We start from the raw sequence: 19,487 nt of genomic DNA, 5'->3' as shown, positions 1-19,487 counted from the left end.
ATCTTCACTGAGCTGCTGCATAACATTAGTATCAGTGCTTTCCTCTGCAGTAAGCAATTGGACTGTAAGTAACTGTGTTGTAAGTGGAGATGATCCCTGAATGTTTTCATTCGAGCACGATGAGGTGAGAATGGTCTGACCACATATATGTTATAATAGCTACAGGTCTTAGTGGAGGCATTAGACAGATCGTCAAACGTGAAAAATGCCCACATACAAAGACATTATAATTACATAATTTAAAACAAATTTTATAGAATTACAACCAACTTAGCCTTAAGTTACAACTGTTTGTTGTTGCAGGGCAAATCATTTTCCAGTTAAGTACTAAAGGCAACATAAACATATTCAACCTCTCCTGAAAATGTGTGAAATACTAAAGATAAAGTTTGGAATATTCCTCTTTGAAGAAACAATATAGGCTATATTTCACAACTTGCCAGAGTAAATAAATATTCCGAATGTTGTCTGCCCCCATCTAGTTTGGTCTATCTTCCTTCTCACAGAGATGTAAGTTATTAATTTATGTTTCACAGTTAGATATCACACATTTAATTCTCTCAAATTACTAATAATTACACAATGTGTGAAATATAGAAACAAAAGCATCAGTATAATATCTATAACCTATTATTAATTTCTTGTGTGGTCATATCAGTTCCAATTTTGCTTAAGGGTTCAGTCCTGCTGAAAATTGTAAGCTACAATTTAATGATAAGTGATATATAACAGCCTTGGATAAAGACCCATTTGGTATTTTGCTCAGCCAAGAAAAACATACATGACATAATTTAAAAAATATATATAAAAGGCTGTCATGCTGTAACATGTAATTTTGAGAGACACAGACAGGTATTTAAATCTAAAGAAACATCTTCAAATGACGGATAATTTAAAAGGCTAAATCATTTTTGCATCAGATTTACATGTTACTTCTCAAAAATTGGGATGATTCGTATTTATGATGGTAAAAAGCAGTATTCATATTCGAAATAAAATAAAAACACATTTATCATCGTCTAGCCTATATAATTTCATTAGTTTATCTGTCTCAAATGAGTCGATTGAATGCTAGTAATTTTGGTCCCTCAAGAAGCAAAATGATAAATGTAGGCTATGTGCTTTGTCGTTTTCATTCATCTTAAGGCCCACTCCATGAATGAAAAAAGTGCAACACGCGTGGCTTATTTCTGGCTCACTTTTCACTGAAAAACTTTTCAAATTTTTGGGAAGAAGAAAGGCCTAATGTTTGAATAAAGAGCAAACTGCCCGAAAATAAAAATAAAAATCCTTTATCCTAAAAACGACTGTGCTATTCAAGTCATATCCCCACCACATGCGACAGTAGTTTGTTATAACAAATGCCCCTCGCAGATCAGAGAAAGTCCATATGGAGGGGTGATTTAGAAAACCCACTACATCAAATTAGCTCTGTTAACATAAATGGTCGTCTAAAAACACATTTTACAATTACATTTCGTAATTTATGACGTGTTGGCTGTCATTATATATATAGATTCTTTATGAATCATATAAACGATTACACAAATTACTTTTAGCCTTCTAAATTTAACAAACATCCCCCCCCCTAAACAGTATGTAAAGTGGTTCAGCCCTTGAGGTTACCGGAAGTTGTTTCAGCTGCCATGTTTGGTTGCTTTGTTGTAGGCTTCTACTTGGTTTCCTACAGAATTAGTAAGTGTGGAAATGGAGCCGAGCTGGAGTACGTTTCTTTTTCAAGTAAGTTGAATTTATCAAAGGGAACACGAGGTAGCTCCAGAAATAACCGTAGACAACGACAAGAGGGGGTATATTAGCGGTAAAAATCAGTTTTTAAACGAGTAATTCAAAGATCAAGTAACCAAGCAAAACAATGGTACATGTATCCAGGCTTCCAGCTGTGAGGTTGGGAATGACGCTTGAACAAAAATCAAATCCTCCACCACGGTTAGTTGCAAAATTTGGTTTGTTTTGTTAACAGACACTCGGATAATGGATGTAGAATAAGTCGACAGCGTTGGGGATTTTCCAAGTTTTTTTTTTTTTTGCCAAGTCGATCCAGCAAAAACATGCGGGATCATTTGAAGTGAGGCTTGAGACGCCACTGCACCGTTACAATCCAGACAGACCTGGGTTTTTTTTTCTTCCCTGTGATTGAGGGCTTTGATCGGACGCCACGGGATAATGAGATGATATTTAAATGTTTTTGGGAGATTGAACCACAGAAAACAGTCATGTAATGTGAATAATGTCGGCATGGTTGGATAAGTTTCGCCTTCGCCTTTCAGCTGCTGAGATTTACTAACGGACATTCGTTCAAGTCCGCGGCGAACTTTCAGCCGGGTCGACCGTAACTAGCCAAGTTAGCTAACGATGTTTATCAAACTCGCTGCCTAATCCAGTTTAATTTGGGCGATTGCTGCCGTAATGAGTTTGCAAAACTTACGCTACACGGCTCTGTAAAGGGCTCTTTAACGTTATACCCCTCTGCTTACCAACTAGCTATTTATTCAAGAGGAGCGCGGCGGAAAGGAATTCAAACTATGCACACAACAACATCAGCTAACACTAGCTACCCAAGAGGCAGATTTGAAATTAGCAGCGACATTACGCAATGTGTAAACCCATTTCCAGCCAGAAAGTGAGTGCTGCAGCTCGGGAGTGATGTCTGACACTGGGTTTTCACTGTCTGTGAAGATGGGAGGCTGTTGTTTAATGAAATGAATTACATGTTTTATGCTCCTGGCCCCGACTCAGCTTCAAAGACTAAGCCTGAAAATGTATAAAGGTGAGGATAGGTCAGAAATAGAAAAATGTTTATCCGCGCGTCCTACTGTTTTATATTAATGTTGTTGGTAACTAAATCACTTTTAGTGCCGTTCAGCTGTCCCGAGGTGTTTTAACAGACATATTTTCCTTTATTATCAATGAAGGTATCTGTATATGATTTAGTGGGTGTGACTAACTCCTCAGGGTGTGAGCCTCCTCAATGAATTCTTCCGCTTCATTCACTAAAATACCTTTCTTAGAATTCCCTCCATTTGTCGTAAAACTATCAAATATGAACAACTAGAAAATTGCTTCATAAGAGTAACTTTGTGTTATTGAGAGCAGGGTCAGGTGACTTTGTAGGTAGTGCCCTTTCCAAAGCAAGCTAAATGATGTAAGTGTTACATCCTTTATTGAAACTTTCTAAATGTGTCCTGCTTTACACCTGCAGCACAGATGTACGTTTTAAATATGATATGGAAGGGATGGGGGTAGATAGATTGTCTGTGCCTTCAGTGTCATATTTGCAGTCCCTGTTGGGGTACTGGAACCACAGGAAAATAAAAAAGTTAGTAAAAGTGCTAAAGGGAAGCTTACACTATCATGAAAATGTCTGAAAACTTTGAAGTTTCTCACCTAAGACCATATGAAAGGGTGTGTATTAAGGCCTTCCTACACAAGCGTACTGTGTACTTATCCGGAGTTGTTTCACAGAGTAATATCAGACAAGCAGTGGGTGTAAAGAGAATGAATACTGCTCTCTGTGATGCTTGTATCATGTTTGTCAAAGGTTGCCAATCACGTCACCTGTTTTGTGGTACTAGCAATGTTTAGCTCCTCTGTCAGACACTGATCACTTACTCACATCTTTGAGTTATTTCTTCCTGATGAAAAAGGCAGATGGACAGTGTGGCGTGTTGTTGAGTGTTTGGCATCCAGCCAGGAACCCTGCATGTATTATGTGCCTCGCGCTGTTACTGTGTCGGTCTCGTGTAAATCTGTGTGCAGTGCAGTCGGCATTCCAACAACTAGCCAATGAGTATGTCTGTGCATGATTTTTAGTTTTCTAGTGTTACTTTTCCTTTTAAAAAAATGAAAGAAACTGAAAGTAGATGATTAACATATTCTTGTTTCTTTACTTTGTCAGGCGTTCTGAACCCACATTGTTGTGCAAATGAGCTTGAAAAGTACAATAAGTACAGCTGTATCTTCCACTTTTGATTGAGTTAGATATTTTTTAGGGAAAAGGATCAGTCCAGCTTCAGTTAAAATACCAATTGAATCTTCTCTTAGACCAGTTTGCCCACTGGATGCAAAGTGAATAACTCGTAAAAATAAAACATGCTGCCTTAAAGTAAGGAAGTCAAGATGTAGTCCTTCAATGCCTGAAACTACATCATCTTTACTCTTTAAAAGAACCACTTGTACATTAGTTTCAGAGCCATTGGCCCAATATGTTTTTCCAAAAATCTATAACAAAGAGGCAGAAACACTACTCTGAAACTGTTTCATGTTTGAAAAATGAGCATCTTGTGCTGCGTCTTGCATAAATCCTTTGTTTGTTTAGTTTTTTATTTTATTTGGGTAAATAAGGAAAGTGTTCTGGTAACATTTGAAATTGCATTACTTTCAGTATATTTGCCACTGGAGTCACAGAAACATTTGGTCAACTGGTGAACAACAAAAAGCCTTTCAAGCTCATGTCATAGCCAACTCTGCTCACAAATCCAGCTGGCATGAAGCAGACTTGTTAATTGTTTTGTAGTCATGTCTGTGGACGTCTGAAAGTCCCAACATTTAGTTTTATTATTTGTTTCACCTCACTCCTGAAAATATTTGGATCTTTAGCTTTGGAAACCAAAGCCAACAACAAGTCACTATACTCTGTCCATTTGCCAACTCATTTGAAAGTGCACAAACTGATTTCATTTTCTCTTTATAAAGTACCCGAGAAAAAAACAGTGACCAGATAGAATGGCCTCTTTAGGCTGAGTAGCCTAAAGAGGGGCTGCTCAAGCCTTTATATTTTGAAGGCTTGAGATGAAAATGAAGGAAAGACGGACTTAGCAACGGGATTTTCAGCAAAATTGTGTTTTTGGAAGTAAAAAAATTGCGTCATATATTGAAAGTCTTTTTCCATGTTCTGCATGTAGTTTTTTTTGTTTGTTTTTGACAAATAGTATCTTTCAGTGAAGACATTTTGATTTGTAGCAAGCCAAAAAGGTCAGTAAACCATGACTCAAAGTGTTCCAGTGAGTCAGGCCTGGCTTACCTCAATGAAATGCCATCTTTGTTAATGTCCATTACATTCATGCATTTCCTGCTATGACTAGCCAAAATTTCTGCTTTGAAAGGGGTCTATTATCCTTCAGAATGGATGTAATAATGTCCTCTGAGCCATCAAAACCTGATCACAGTGGAACGTGTGTGAATTTCTCTAACCGATTTTAGGTTTGAAAATAATGTTGTAAACACTACTTGCCACACGTTTCCTTCTTTCTTCTACCAGACTTTGTTGACTAAGAGGCTTAGGTCTGAATGCACCTGTAGCCTTGTTTTTTTTTTTTATAAGGTTACAGAAAACTTTTATTCATCCATGATAAAAAATCATTCTGCTCATTCAAGGATGGAAATAGAGTTACGTTTATTTTTAACAAGCCCTCATCTCTTACTCCATATTTGTGTGAAGGTTAAGAGACGTCATTGCTGGTCAATAAAGAAGATGAAACGTATATTTATCATCTACTGTAGCTCAGTGGTAGTCAGTCGTCTCTCAACCTGAAGGTCAGGGGTTCGATCCCTAGCGCCTGTGGCCACATGTCAATTTATCTTTGAACAAGACACTTAACCCCAAGTGGCTCCCGCTGCTTTGTCGGTGGCGTGGATGGGATTAGTTAATACAGATGGACCCTTTACATAGAAACCTCTGCAAACGTGGTGTGAATGGGTAAGTGTGACCATCAGCGTCAAAAGCGCTTTGAGTATAGTCAGAAGACTAGAAAAGGGACGTTCAACATCAAGTCCCTTTACCACCAGGACACTGTCGGCTCAGCCGTGATGCTCTGCTGATAGTAATGTAAACTATGTGGAGTCAGGGTGAACTGAATATTAACTCACCCCAAGAATAGTCCTTTTATTATTATGTTCTATATAAAAGTTTTCATTTCAGGGCGCTGGTAGTCTAGTGGTTAGTTTGTACGCCCCTTGTACAGAGGCTATACTCCTCGAAGCGCAAAAAAAATGTTTTCATTTAAGCACACAGCCAGTATTATATTGGCTGATAATATCGGCCATCTGATTTACCGGTTGAGCTCTATTCAAGATGTGCATTGTCACCATATCTGATGCAAAAATGTAACTGCTCTAGCCTCTACATATATAATGATAAGCATAATATGCTTAAGCTATCTTTTGTTATCATATGTTACAAGATGTTTGTTCACTGTTTAACTGTTGACAAGGGATTTTTTCCTCTTCATGGTAGCTTTTATAAAGTCCTTGTTACTGCTAAATTTGAAATCTTTTCACTTCCATTGATTCAAAAGAGCGCTATGTTCTCCCAGATAACACAAGCTCCATAGATTTTGAACTGAGTAGCAGGGTTTTTGTATATTCTTTCTGAACATGCTTCTGACAGGACTGGTATGGGATTTGGATCATTGATTCCAGTGTCTGAACATGGTGAGCAGTTTAAAAGTAGTGTATTATTCCTTTCCATCTTGCAATCCAATTGTGAGTGGAAAAAAAAACTATACCAAAATATCCTTAGAACATTTTGCTCTCTCAGCAAAACTCTAAAATATTCACCACCTACATTACAGACAAGCAAGGCATTGATTTCCTTCAGTGCTTGTATAGTTTACAACTGATGAAAAACTCTTGAAGGATAACAAACAAGACTGAAGTGATGTTTTTTGAAGAACTTAGTCACCTTGCAAAAGCCACAGCATCCAAATACTTCAGACATTGTAAACGAGGACAAAAAAAAAAGGCTAAACTCAAACTCTTGGACATGTTTTATAAAAACAAATCATAATTTAAGCTTTGTTTTATTTGCAGTGTCATCTTCCTTCACTCCTCACATTTTAATGTTATCAACGATAGATTATGTTCGTTCTGTAAAAACCGTGACTTTGGCATGCAGCTGTAGTGTCACACTTCAGATTTCATAAAAGATGGTGTCTATTCTGACTCAGACCGTGAGCTCAGTTCAAGTCTACAGTGGCCCGTGGGGCCATCAGGACACTCCCTCCATTTTGATGTTATTTATGAGGGAGCAGCCCCAGTTGTCAGAGCGTATTTGTGTCAAAATGGTCAGAGCTGCATGAAGGCACAGCAGCTTACAGGCCCTGCACCTCTGTGTAGAAGCAGGCCGTCTGCAGCCGCTATGCCTGCCGTTCACAGGCTTTACAAAGAGGGCTCCCGGCTCATACCCCCCACCCCCTCACCAACCCAAATATAAAGCCCCCCCCCCCCCCAACACACAAACTCTTGTTGTGCCAGCAGACTGGCATGATGATGACTAATCCTGGAAGGTGGCGAGTGTGAGCAGGTGCTTAGACAAATGGATGGGTGGGCTTGGTGGCATTTTCCACCGAGTTCCCAGGTCCCATTGCGTACGAGGGAATGACGTTGAGTTTGGTTGAGTAGTGTGTGGATAAACAATGTCCCTGTCTCATGAATAGATGAGCCAAATCAATGAAGATGAGCATACAAAGCTCCCCTGCTGAGGCATCACTGCTCAGATTTGTGTCTCTCACAATAGGCTAGATGACATAAGGAGGACATTGTGTGGTTCATTTTTCTTCTCTGTCCGCTGTCTCCTCTTTTTTTTTTCAACTCCTTTCTGGGCCGACCTTCTGCAATGGATGATTGAACCTCAAAGGGAAAGGTCAAGCATTTCACCTTGCCCTCTCTTGCTGGAAGTTAACAACACGGTCGTCTTGACTGTGTCCATTTACCAAAACAATATCGTTAACTGTGATACCGTTTCTTTCTGGTTTAGGAAAATTTGCTATATTAAAAAAATAAATCATAGCATTTTCCACAAAAAACCTCAACATAAGTGATTAGTTAAAATACTCTTCTTAACACAAGTTTAGCAAATACGTAACATGATCTGAATAACTAGAAAGGAATGCGTTACAGATAACTTGTACCCCTTCTTTTGGCATCTCTGTAAAAAATGCATGTAGATAGGGTAATCAATACCAGGTCAACAAGAATCAAAGGCATCTAGTTAGGGTAGGTAATGTGGTCGTTAAAAATGATTGGAGCATTCTTATAGTCAAACGCTCTTTCCTCTAACCTCTTACTTTGAACAAAACTAGCATAAGCTCACGAATCCTAATTCCATCTCTCAGCTGCTTTCTGAAAGACAATGGTTTTTGCTGAAGAGCTTTGACTTTGAGGTAGCTTAAAGTGTTTATTTTAAATGCAGCTCCATGAAGATCTGGGTTTGTATAGTCAGTGTCAGAGTAGCAAAAATGCTTGTGTGCTAAATTGTATTCATCAGCCCTGTGTACCTGGGATACAGTGTGCTATTCTTGTTGGTATTTTTTAACATACCCATGACAATTTTCTTAACCATTTTTTAAGCAGGTTTGGCAATTTGTTGTGGGTCATTACAATGTTAAGAGATACACATTTTTAGTCTGATCTCCCCCCCTGAATCGTGAGGTTTCATGCAATTTGTCTAAAGAGTTAAACCCAGCATAGCAAATAGTTGATGCTACTGCTAATTGCACCCAGCCACTTCACCCCGGTTTTTGTTGTGGCAGCAGTGGGCATTTGTGTGCAACCACAAAACCCCCAATAACACAGTGCGGGAGACCATGTTGTTTGTCTAGTGTAGTGACCTGTATTTTTCTATTGTGTGTGTGTGTGTGTGTGTGTTGCGTGTGTGCACTTGAAATTCCTTGACTTCACTATGTCTTCTAACTGAACAGTATCCCATTAGCTCAGAGTCAGAGCACTGGACTCTGTTTATGCCATTCATTTGGTTTGCTTGCTTTGCAGTAACATGATGATTCAGCATGATGGGATCATTTTTCTTCCAGTGTATTTGGATCCTTTTTGCATTAGTGGCATGCTGCGTCAACCTCATTTCTAAAACATCCAGGGCCCAATTTGTATTCTGTAACATTTTTAAACTTCTTTTCTAAAACATATAATATATGCAGACATATGAAGGCAAACATGCAGTGGGCAATTTTGAATTTGAATGAATTTTTTACACTCCAATTATTATTCACCTTTTTTCATTTTTAGCTGTATGAAAGATTAAAGATAATTTCCCCTTTAACAACATATGATGGAATGTACCACCTATTATTTATCTCTGTGTGTTTGTTTCATTAGCAGGCCAATGAAGCCCTCCACCACCAGCACCAGGTGGCCCAGAACAGCCTGCTGCCACTTCTTAATGCAGGAGCCGAACAAATCGACCAGAAGCCCATCCTGCCCATCCAAATAGACCAGAAGCCCCCTACCAGTGCCGCTGATCTCCTCAAAGACAATGTGGCCAGCGGAGGAGGTGGACGGCCACTAGTGCCTGTCATAAAGAAGGAACACAAAGGAAAAACACCTTTTGTCTGCGGTTACTGCAACAAGGCCTTCAGGGACAGCTACCACCTGCGACGCCATGAGTCCAGCCACACCGGTATCAAGATGGTGTCACGGCCAAAGAAGACGGCGCAGACAGCTCCTACAATGGTACCCATGATCTCCACCATGCCAAGAGAGAACAACGGCAACCCTTCCTACATCCAAACAGTAGCAGGCATCCTCTCAACGGCAACAACCTCTGTGTCCTCCAGCATCATGACATCGTCTGCAATGGGAAACATGCCGCATCAAAATGTGCCCAAGAAACCCGCCAAACCTGTCAAGAAAAACCACGGGTGCGAGATGTGCGGCAAGGCCTTCCGCGACGTCTACCACCTGAATCGCCACAAGCTGTCCCATTCAGACGAGAAGCCGTTCGAGTGCCCCATCTGCCAGCAGCGCTTTAAAAGGAAGGACAGGATGACCTACCATGTCCGCTCTCATGACGGGGGAGTCCACAAGCCCTATGTATGCTCAGTGTGTGGGAAAGGCTTCTCCAGGTAAGGGTTCATGCTTTCACTGTTTTTACTTAAAGTTCCTAAAATGTTATTAACTAATATTGTTTGGAATTCTTGAAATGTAAACAATGGCTACTTTCTGTCTTTGCGTAAATAATACTGAAGTATGCACACCCTTTTACTGCGAATAAGCCTGTCCATTATTACCCTTTACATTCATCATCGTAGTTACTTTCCCTCAGTTAGTTATTCTATAACAATCTTCTACTACTCCTTCCCGAAGACACCCCTTTTACAATATTCACAATGTTTTTTTACCCTTTAGTAAGTGTATTTTTCTCTCCATACTGTTGGATACAGAGGGGAGTCAAACTTGCAAATCCAGTCTTGGCAATGGATGGCTGCTTAGTGCTAGTGACCGATTTCATGGGGAGATAATATTACCGTTTCAAATGTCTTTGTATGTTCCCCATATAGCTCTGCAGGTGGCAAGATAAGTTGTTGGGTATTAAAATAGAGGATTAGCATTGAAGTTGTTTTAAACTGTTAGACTATGAACATATTTGCTTAGTATTTATGGTATGCAGGATCAGTCGTGTAAAAAGGAACATATATCTAGGTAACTGTGTCTGCCTGTTTCTTACTGAGATGGGCCCTGTGCAGCCTGGGAAGCCCACAGACGGAATTTTTCCTTTTTCATATCAACATTGCCACTGGTTTGTTTGGGAAGTATGGGTGAGAGTGTAAAGGACAAGGTGTATGAATCTCTCCAAATCAAACTGTGAGGGTACTCTGGAAAAACTCTGTTCTCTTCTTCATGTGCATCAGAGGAGGTGTTTAGTAGGAGCAGCAGAAAAAATGCAGAATACTAAATTGGTGAGAAAATGGAGCAAATGCAACTGTAAACTGCTCTAGTTTAGTAACAGTAACATGCTTTTTTTAAACAGGAAGCATGTCCCGAGTTGCTTCTTGGGCACAAACTAATTTCACCCTGTTGCAGTTGCATTCCACGAGCAAAGAGAAAGTGCTTGAATTGTTTTCATGGAATCTAAAAAAGGGCAATGTTATTATTCTTTTAAACATACTTTTTAAAGTTTTAAGCTTGGCATAAAAAGAACTACAGATTGGCTCTGATTTTAAATTTAAAACAATCGTGCTTGCAAGACTGAAGATAGATCTATACAATAACAATTAGACTGTTTTGTCAGGGAAAACAAAAGAAGGATTTATTTAACAAAGACTGCAATCACTAGATGCTACATTGTTTCTTCTGGACTACAAGTTGACTGAACAGCTAACATGTTGCTTATAGAGTGGCTTGTATTCTATTTTCCTTGATTTCACACAGAGGCATTCGTGTATTGCTATCTACTGTCCATGTAGTTTTTCCCAGTAGCTTGGTTTTTCACATTTAGAGCTGTGCACAGCGGTTAAAATTTGTGCTCATGTTCACTCCCAACGCCATTTCAACCACATGTTTAAACAGTTGCACATGGGAGATCACCAGCGGTAGAGTATCAAGGGAGGGGGAGGCGTCACTTGTCACTTTGCGGTTCCCGCCAGCATGTCAGAGACGTTCTTTCCCCTGGGAATGCAGTGAACCATGCGGTAATGTTCAGGTCAACACGTTTACTATGTGTACTGGTGAACAAGTATTTTCTTGAAGCCAGTCTCATAGTGATTTCCTATTTCAACTTTCTAACAAAAAAAACAACTTTAAAGTAGACAGAATATATCTAAGCACAGGTTATTTATGAACAAGACTTCGGTGCCACAACATAACTTCAACAAAAACATCAGCATGAAGCCGGGGGCCAAGCTGTAACATTAGCTCTGTGCTGTGTGGGGCAGTTTCAGGCATGACTCCAACACAGTGACGTGGGGCAGGGATTCATCAGCATACTGGAAAGTGAGAATGGGGACTAAATAACAGGGCACTGAGTCACTGCCACTCAGCCAGATATGTCAGCAGGCACTGTCTGCAGTCTGCTTTACTTGTTGGTGGGTCAAACAAAACAAAAAAATCACGTTCATGGCCCCAGTGAGAACATTCCACTTGGCTCCTCTCATTTCTACTTAAAAAAAAAAAAAAAAAAAATCCAGTGGCATGAAACTTTCCGGTTTAGGAGCAGCTGCCAGTGCTGTAGCTCTTTCTCACTCTATTATGACACTTCTAACATGATTCAGCTCTCAGCTTCACTAGAACTAACAAGCTGACAAGAGGAGCAATGCCAAGATGAATCTGTGAATGCTGGAGTTTCACTGTAAAGGTCAAGAGGCAAAGAACTGCTTTCTAGTCGCTATGTGAGGCAGTAAACGGCAGCTTTTACGGAACTGGAATGTGATGTCATATTAAACCTCAGGGTGAACTGCAAAATATACCTTGATTTAGAAATGAATAAAAGGGATGTGTCAGTTCCTTCCGTGTATTGTAAATTACCTTTTTTCACAGGGTTGTTTTTGTGTGCAAGTGTTTAGGTTTTTCTCTTTACGTTGATACAAATTGATGGCTGATTAAAAACAAATGTAGGCGATATCAAACTATTTTAATAATGTAACAAATATCACACAGAGTCGGAGAGGAAGTAATTCATAGGTTAAATGTCCCGCAGTCCAACTTAAAATCCAAAACATAACATTGCACCATGGTTTTTTAACTCTTATGCCTCACATTTTCTCTTTAACTATTTATGTTTTCTCCAATTCTTGTTCAAAATACAATCATTAACCCCTCCCCTGCATTCACAAAGTTGAATTAACTTTGTGGCCTACATAGTCTCTTCCTCATCCACAAAGGAGCACAAATTCAATCTAGGATTGAAGCAAATTCCAGTAAATGTCTCACCTGCATTTCGTCATCTGACTTTAAGTAATGCTAATGCTGTTGGCAAATAAACAGAAATATACTGAAACTCTTGAAAAATACTCCAAAAACTAGTGAAGAATGTTCAAACTCCCTCCATCAGTGTGGTGCAGTTTTGGAAACTAGGTCAAACTAGTTCATGCACCATTGATCCTGCAGAATTAACCGCCATTGACTGAATTTTAGACTTTTTTTTGTGCTCTTTCACTCATTATCAGAGCAGACAGAGCTCATCAATATTCTTATGCATGTTTGCACTCGCAATTTATATATATAAAAAAACAGTTGTGCACCAGTATTTTAAATGTGTCATTGTGCATTTATATGGATGCTTATTGTTGGTTGATGTTACACATTTCTGAAAGGTTTTTAAACAAGCTATATTTTTGTTTCCCTGTTCAAACGCCCAAATAAATATTAAGATACAGCCACCCCTCCTCCAAGAAAAATATTTGTTCATTTTGTATTATATATATTACATACCTCCTGCTTATGACTAAAGATATTTCTAAAGGGCATCTACTCTGTTATCAAACTAAAAAATCACAACATAGTATTTGAAAACTGAACGAGCTTTCAGTGGATCTTCATTTATTCCTTTTTGTCAGTTAGAGAACCGACCAAGGCTGTTTGACTTCAAACTCATGGAGCTATCTGTATCTCTGTTCAAACTGTCTCTCTGTTCAAAGATCAGGTGTGTGATTGCTTTTGTATTTGTCATTCTAGGCCAGACCACTTGAGCTGCCATGTGAAGCATGTGCATTCTTCAGAAAGACCGTTTAAATGTCAAGTAACGGTAAGAGTTGTTGCTCTCTACATTCAGATTGTTATCATTATGTGGTGTTTGTGGTGGTTGTTGTTGTTGTTCTCCACTGACATTTGACTCTGTCTTCTGTGGGGCTGCAGGCCTGTACCTCTGCTTTCGCCACCAAAGACAGACTGCGTTCCCACATGATCCGACACGAAGGCAAAGTCACCTGCAGCATCTGTGGGAAGATGCTCAGCGCAGCCTACATCACCAGCCATCTGAAAACTCACGGACAGACCAACTTTAACTCCTGTAACAAAGGTCCGTTAACACTTTTCACAAACACATACGTCAAACATCAGTGTCTAGGTGGGCAGTTGGGGGGGAAAGTTCCAGAAAGACCTTTAATCTCTTCACTTGGCAAGTAGCCTTTGTGAGTCAAATTACTGGGGTAGTCATGGAAACAGGATGTTGCATATTTAATCCTGCCACTCTCTTCTAATCCTGGATGTTTTTTATACAGGATGGAAGGAAAAAATGCAACTTTTCAATAAGGACAAATGTCGCACAAAACACATTTTCACACACAAAAAACACACAACATTTCATGTAACACAATATTAACAATCTTTTTCTGAAAACACACTATTTACAAATCATCTATACATTTAAAAATGTCCAAAAACTACACACAACATAATGTCAGAATAAAACTTTTCACAAAACACACAAATCCAATCATTTCTCAACTGTTGCCTATTCAGCTATCCTTGATCTCTTACCTGCAGAAGGTCATTTCAAAACTTTATTTTTTGTCTTTTTGTTTCCAGATGGCAACGAAGTCTGTAACTCAGCCTCAGCCACTCCAGTGACCATCTCTGCCCCCATCACCACAGCAATGAACCGGCACCACCAGAACCACCCGGTCACCATTGCAGCGCAAATGAACATTAGCACCAACACGGTCAACATCACGTCTCCGATCAGCCTCCAGCACCCGGTCACCATCACCGGGCCCGTCAACATTGCTTCCGTCAACATCCCCTCCTCAGCATCCATGAATATTGCCCATCCTGTCGCAATAACCACCCAAATGCCTATGAATATGGCCGGTCCGATCAACATCGCCATGAGGCCTGTGGATAGCATGTCCTTCCTGTCCCAAGTCCTGCCTTCTTCCCCACCCTGGTAAAACAAAACAAAAAAAAGAAGAAGAGAGAGAGTGCCGTGAACTGGCCAGAAGGAAGGAAAAAATGAAGTGAAACTAGAGACTCTTGTCCTCATCATTTGCACCTCTAGCTTGGATCTTTCTGCCCACCTGAACCACGTTTACTTCATGAAATCCTGGAGGGAGTATTTGTATGAGCTCTGTGGCCGGTTGGAGCTCCCCCTCCAGGTCAGAGTTACGTCCCAGCTTGTGAAGAGTGACTGACACAAGAGGCAGAACACTTGAGTAGAAACCGAGTAGGATTTATCTTGAGAGATCAGGACAACAGTAAGACTTAGAGTAGTCAGTTAGACAGATGAAACTGTGATTTGTATCATGCCGAATGAGAGGAGGACTCCATAGGAAAAACACACCCGTGCTTTCTAAAAAAAAAAAAAGGGAGAGGAGAAATGGACTGAAGCAATAATTATAAATTGCTGTTTTTGCTGTTTTAAAAGTTCTCTCCTAAAGCCTCTGGGTGTTTCTTTGTATGTTGTTTTTTTAACTATAGCCTGCTAATCACTATTTAATGTAATAGGAAATGAGTCTAGTAAAAGGGACAGCAGCTTCCACTTGCATGGAAGAATATTTTTTCACAGTGCTATAGTATTTTTTTTTCTTCTCAGATAGTAGGAATGCTCTTGAGGTACAGTGACTAACTTGTACAGTTGACATAGTAATGTATTTTCATGTCAGCATTTTAACTTTTTAGCTTTTTTGTCATTCAAGCGGGCAGACCCAAAATGTCCTCTTGATAATGAAATATTTGTACTTTGTTTTCTACTTGTATGGAAAACACAGAGGTTTGTTTTTTTTTAATTTTGCCTATTGTAGTGTTGATTTTTTTCCATGAAGTCAGAGTGTAATGAGTCTTGCACTGAAAGCATATCCTACACACAGGTGAACAGCAGTATTATCAAAGATCAAATTGGAATCTTAGGTGTCTTGGTTGGCATGCCTGCGCTTGAGGGCCATCTAGTGGCTCACCGTAGAAAGGCCTGGCCTTGTAGTGACGCTTTTTCAGGCGGTTTGTCATCATTATGACTACTTTTTTTCTGACTCTTCTGTACACTGTTTTTTTTATTTTATTGTTTTTATCATTTATCTGTTATAACCCCAAGATTATACTTAGGACCCCTCACTCAGGAAAAACATATAAAAGCCCATTAAACATGCATTTAGTTCCTTTTTAAATTGAATATATTCATCATGTATCTTTATTCTTGACTTTCTTATTCTTTTTTTAGATTCCAAAAATCATTTGGCATTAAAGGACTTGACTTCCATCAGGGACAAGAAGTCCAATAATAATTGATTTTAAAACATAGCCGTCCATTTAAATAATCATGTACTGTGCAATGGCATACATGCTGTTCCTCTTCTTTTTTTTTTTTTGACATTTCATTTGAAGATGATTTTTCAGTCAGCGGCTGCATAGTAATGTGGCTGAGATCTGGATGAGTATGATAAAAATGCAAGTTTTTGCCCATCAAAATAATGGGACAATATTGATGTTGCATGACCCCAAACACTGTAGCTGTTGAACATGAACTATATTTGAATGAATGCCATGTTATCTCAACAGTGTTGCAGCTCTTTGAGTTGGTTCAGTGTATACTGAAAAATGCAATATGCATGTTTGTCTCCCCCCCCCCCTCAGTTTTGTTTCAAACAAAATGTTAGTGTAGCTTTTTATTTTCTTGTTTTTATGCATTTACTTAGATACACTATGATAGCCTATTTGCCAAATTTGATACGATAATGATGTGATAAACTGAACATTTCATGTGGAATTAAACATCTCTTTATTTTTAAGGAAAAAACAATTGGAAATTCCAGGACCCTTGTGAAAGCAGTTGAATGTATATCTTTGTACAAAACTATTTTAGTTCCAAGGATAAGGTAGTTACAATAGATGTGAAAGATAAGATAACCTTTTTTTATAAATCTTTTGTATTAGAACATTAACAATGGTAATTTTGTATATATGAGAAGCTAGGCTTTCTGATTAGCAGAAAGGTCAAAACATTCCTACATTTTTTTTAAATGTATGTTTGTCAAATTATTACATAAACATGCGCAATGTTATGTGCCTTTTATTTGGGTTGTCTAAATAAAAGAAAACCATCAAATGTGTTATAAAGTATTATTTAATATATCCAGCAAAACACATTACCGTGTAGGTGTCTTGTACTATTTAACAACTGTGGACAATTTCACGGTTTGAACCATAAACTTAGCATTTAACCTAACTTTAAGTTAAGTGCTTGAACAGTGGTTTTCAATTTTTACCCACAATAGCACATAATCAAACACCTCACAGTAGCTAAAGACGATAAGGAATACAATGTTAAGGCAAACATAAGTCTTTAGCTCCTTTTAAATTGTTTAACTCACATTGGTTTAGGCTACATTTTTATATTATGCTTACTTCACATCTTAGCTAACCATTTATCAAAACTGGTTTCTAATGTTCAGTCAAGAAATCCAGCTCTGAAAAGTAATACCACATTGGCATATAAACATTTAGGTCTGGTAAATTTGTGGCTTTGTCACATTTAAAGCTTGATGCTGGCCAGTGACTGAGGACAAAATTAGCTTTACCCCAACTGTGTTACAAGGTTGGTCAAATTGACTTTCATAAAGGGGACACAAGTTACATTTATAAGAAATTCATTCTCTGTGTTCAGTAACTTCATAATTTAATAGTTTTACAATAGTTATAGCTGTTCTCATAAAACGCTGTGCCCTTTTTAGTTCATTACTATTTTGGGCAGGATGTAAGACAAATACTATCAGTAGTACAAGCTACTGTTTATATTCTTTGTAGCCATGTGTATTGCAGAGGGGCGGAGCCTCGACGGAATAAACCAATAGTGAAGCGTCAGAGGGAAGAGCACGCACACGAAATAGAACTACAGCTAATACATATAAACTGTAAATAACAACTCTTACTTACAGAAGTAAAGTTATCATGTTTGTGAAGAAAGTCTAACATCTCTAGGCTAGAAGTTGAGCATGTTAATGTATGAAAGTGAACTTAACATCCGAAGACAGTGTAAATATCGGACTTTAGCCGTGTCTGCTAGTAAGTAAGTAAGCTACTTGCATTAACATTAGCTGTCAGTAGCTATGCCCAATAGCTACATTGAACAGTCAAGTATTTATTATTGCACATGTCACTTGTCTACTTTTTTACCAAAGCGGCTTTGGTATGTGTATGAATATAAATTTCTTATTGAGTCTCAATGAAAAGTCTGCATCTGCTGTTTCTAAACTCGTTATTTCACAATGTGTTATATTCCCTGAGGGCAGCTGTTTCTGACATGGCAGGGCCCCACATCTGGCACAAACAATCATACCACATGTAAAATAACTGAGATCATGCAGCTTGCTTGCTGTTTGGTCAAACCACTGAAGAACTGTCGGCATGTTTACCGAATTACAACCAAGCAAAGAAACTGCCTGTAGCCTTAAAGTTGGCAATATATAACCCAGAACGAAGGTCACGAGACAACACCTATATTCTGTATTTTGGATGAAATACCATATTTTTTTCTCCTATATAGAAATACTTTTTTTTTTAAATTCACCTTTTCAAAATTAACTTGACAGCAGAACATGGGAATGTTTTTTTTTTTTTTTACAGTTTTTGCAGTGCCTACTTGTCCAGCAGATGGTGTCATCTTTGCATATTTCATTGTAGTGTGCCATTTATCCTTTAGATTGACGTACACACATTTTTCTCTCTAACTAATAGTCGTATTAGTCCAAAGTGTGCGAATTTTGATTTACATTCTTTTGTATGATTCCAGCCTTATTACCAGAAATCTTGGCATTGTTTTGGATCCAGACCTTAGCTTTGGCAATCATATCTCCAAGATTACCAGAACAAGCATTTTACTATTTAAAGAACATTAAAACTCCAATCATTCATATTCCAAATTTACGCTGAGAAGACTTCAATTTATTCAAAATTCAGCAGCGAGTCCTGGCACATACTAGAAAATTTGAACCTATCACTACGATCCTCAAAAAACTCCATTGGCTCCGCACACAATACAGAATAATTTTCAAGATCATTTTATAAGTCCATAAAACTCTCAATGATTCAGAGTATATTTCTGACCTTCTCACAGACTACAGCCCGACCCCGGCCATTCAGGTCGCCAGGTGGAGGTCTTTTAGCCGTACCAAGAATTAGATCAAAGTCCAGAGAGGGGGGCTTTAGTTACTGTGGTCCCACTCTCTGGAACAAACTACCTGTTGACCTGATGTCTATCCTGAGGTTTGTGCGTGTGTGCGTGTATGTGTGCGTGTGTGTCTGTGTGCATATAGTATATGATCATTTGCATGGTATGTATGACCTTATTGATATAATTTCTGTATCATATTTATGACTGTGGAAACTTTTTTTTTGTTGTATGCTGTGTTTTAAACTCATAGTAAAGCACATTGAGCTTACCTGTAATGTGCTTTATAAATAAAATTGCTATTGCTGTTATGACATTTGACAGGATGGTGATGGGGGCATATGAGACCGAGATGTATAAAGAGAATGAAGATAGAAAACCTGATTCTGGATATCTTGACCAACTTTTTGTCCGCAGTGGAAAACTCTCTTGTAAGTCACATGTGCAAAGACAATTGTTTCTCTATGATTTTCAACTCAAAGATCCCCATCAAAGTGGTTTTGTTTGTTTTTTGGCGTCAACGTATAAAGCCAGAGTGTTAATGCTGCAGCCTCCAACTACTTTGTCTGCCCTTTATGTATTCAGTAGAAATAGTAATGTTTAGAAAACAGCCCCCTTCCTTCAAGCTTCTAAATTCAAGGAA

At 38.7% G+C, this 19,487-nt stretch overlaps 1 protein-coding gene across 1 annotated transcript; it reads left to right on the top strand.

Annotated features, from left to right (window-relative positions):
* The first annotated feature begins 1,631 nt into the window (after window positions 1–1,631).
* LOC132988287 (vascular endothelial zinc finger 1-like) lies at window positions 1,632–16,787 on the top strand. The gene is made up of 5 exons (XM_061055595.1): window positions 1,632–1,740; window positions 9,130–9,875; window positions 13,423–13,492; window positions 13,603–13,765; window positions 14,275–16,787. Exons 1-5 carry the CDS (start codon window positions 1,708–1,710, stop codon window positions 14,634–14,636), a joined length of 1,374 nt encoding a protein of 457 aa, XP_060911578.1. The 5' UTR covers window positions 1,632–1,707; the 3' UTR covers window positions 14,637–16,787.
* Window positions 16,788–19,487: the final 2,700 nt, after the last annotated feature.

This window comes from Labrus mixtus, chromosome 14 (genome assembly GCF_963584025.1).
Source record: "Labrus mixtus chromosome 14, fLabMix1.1, whole genome shotgun sequence".
NCBI lineage: Eukaryota > Metazoa > Chordata > Actinopteri > Labriformes > Labridae > Labrus > Labrus mixtus.
The sequence above is the reverse complement of the archived record's forward strand: the minus strand, read 5'-3'. Positions and strand labels throughout refer to the sequence as shown.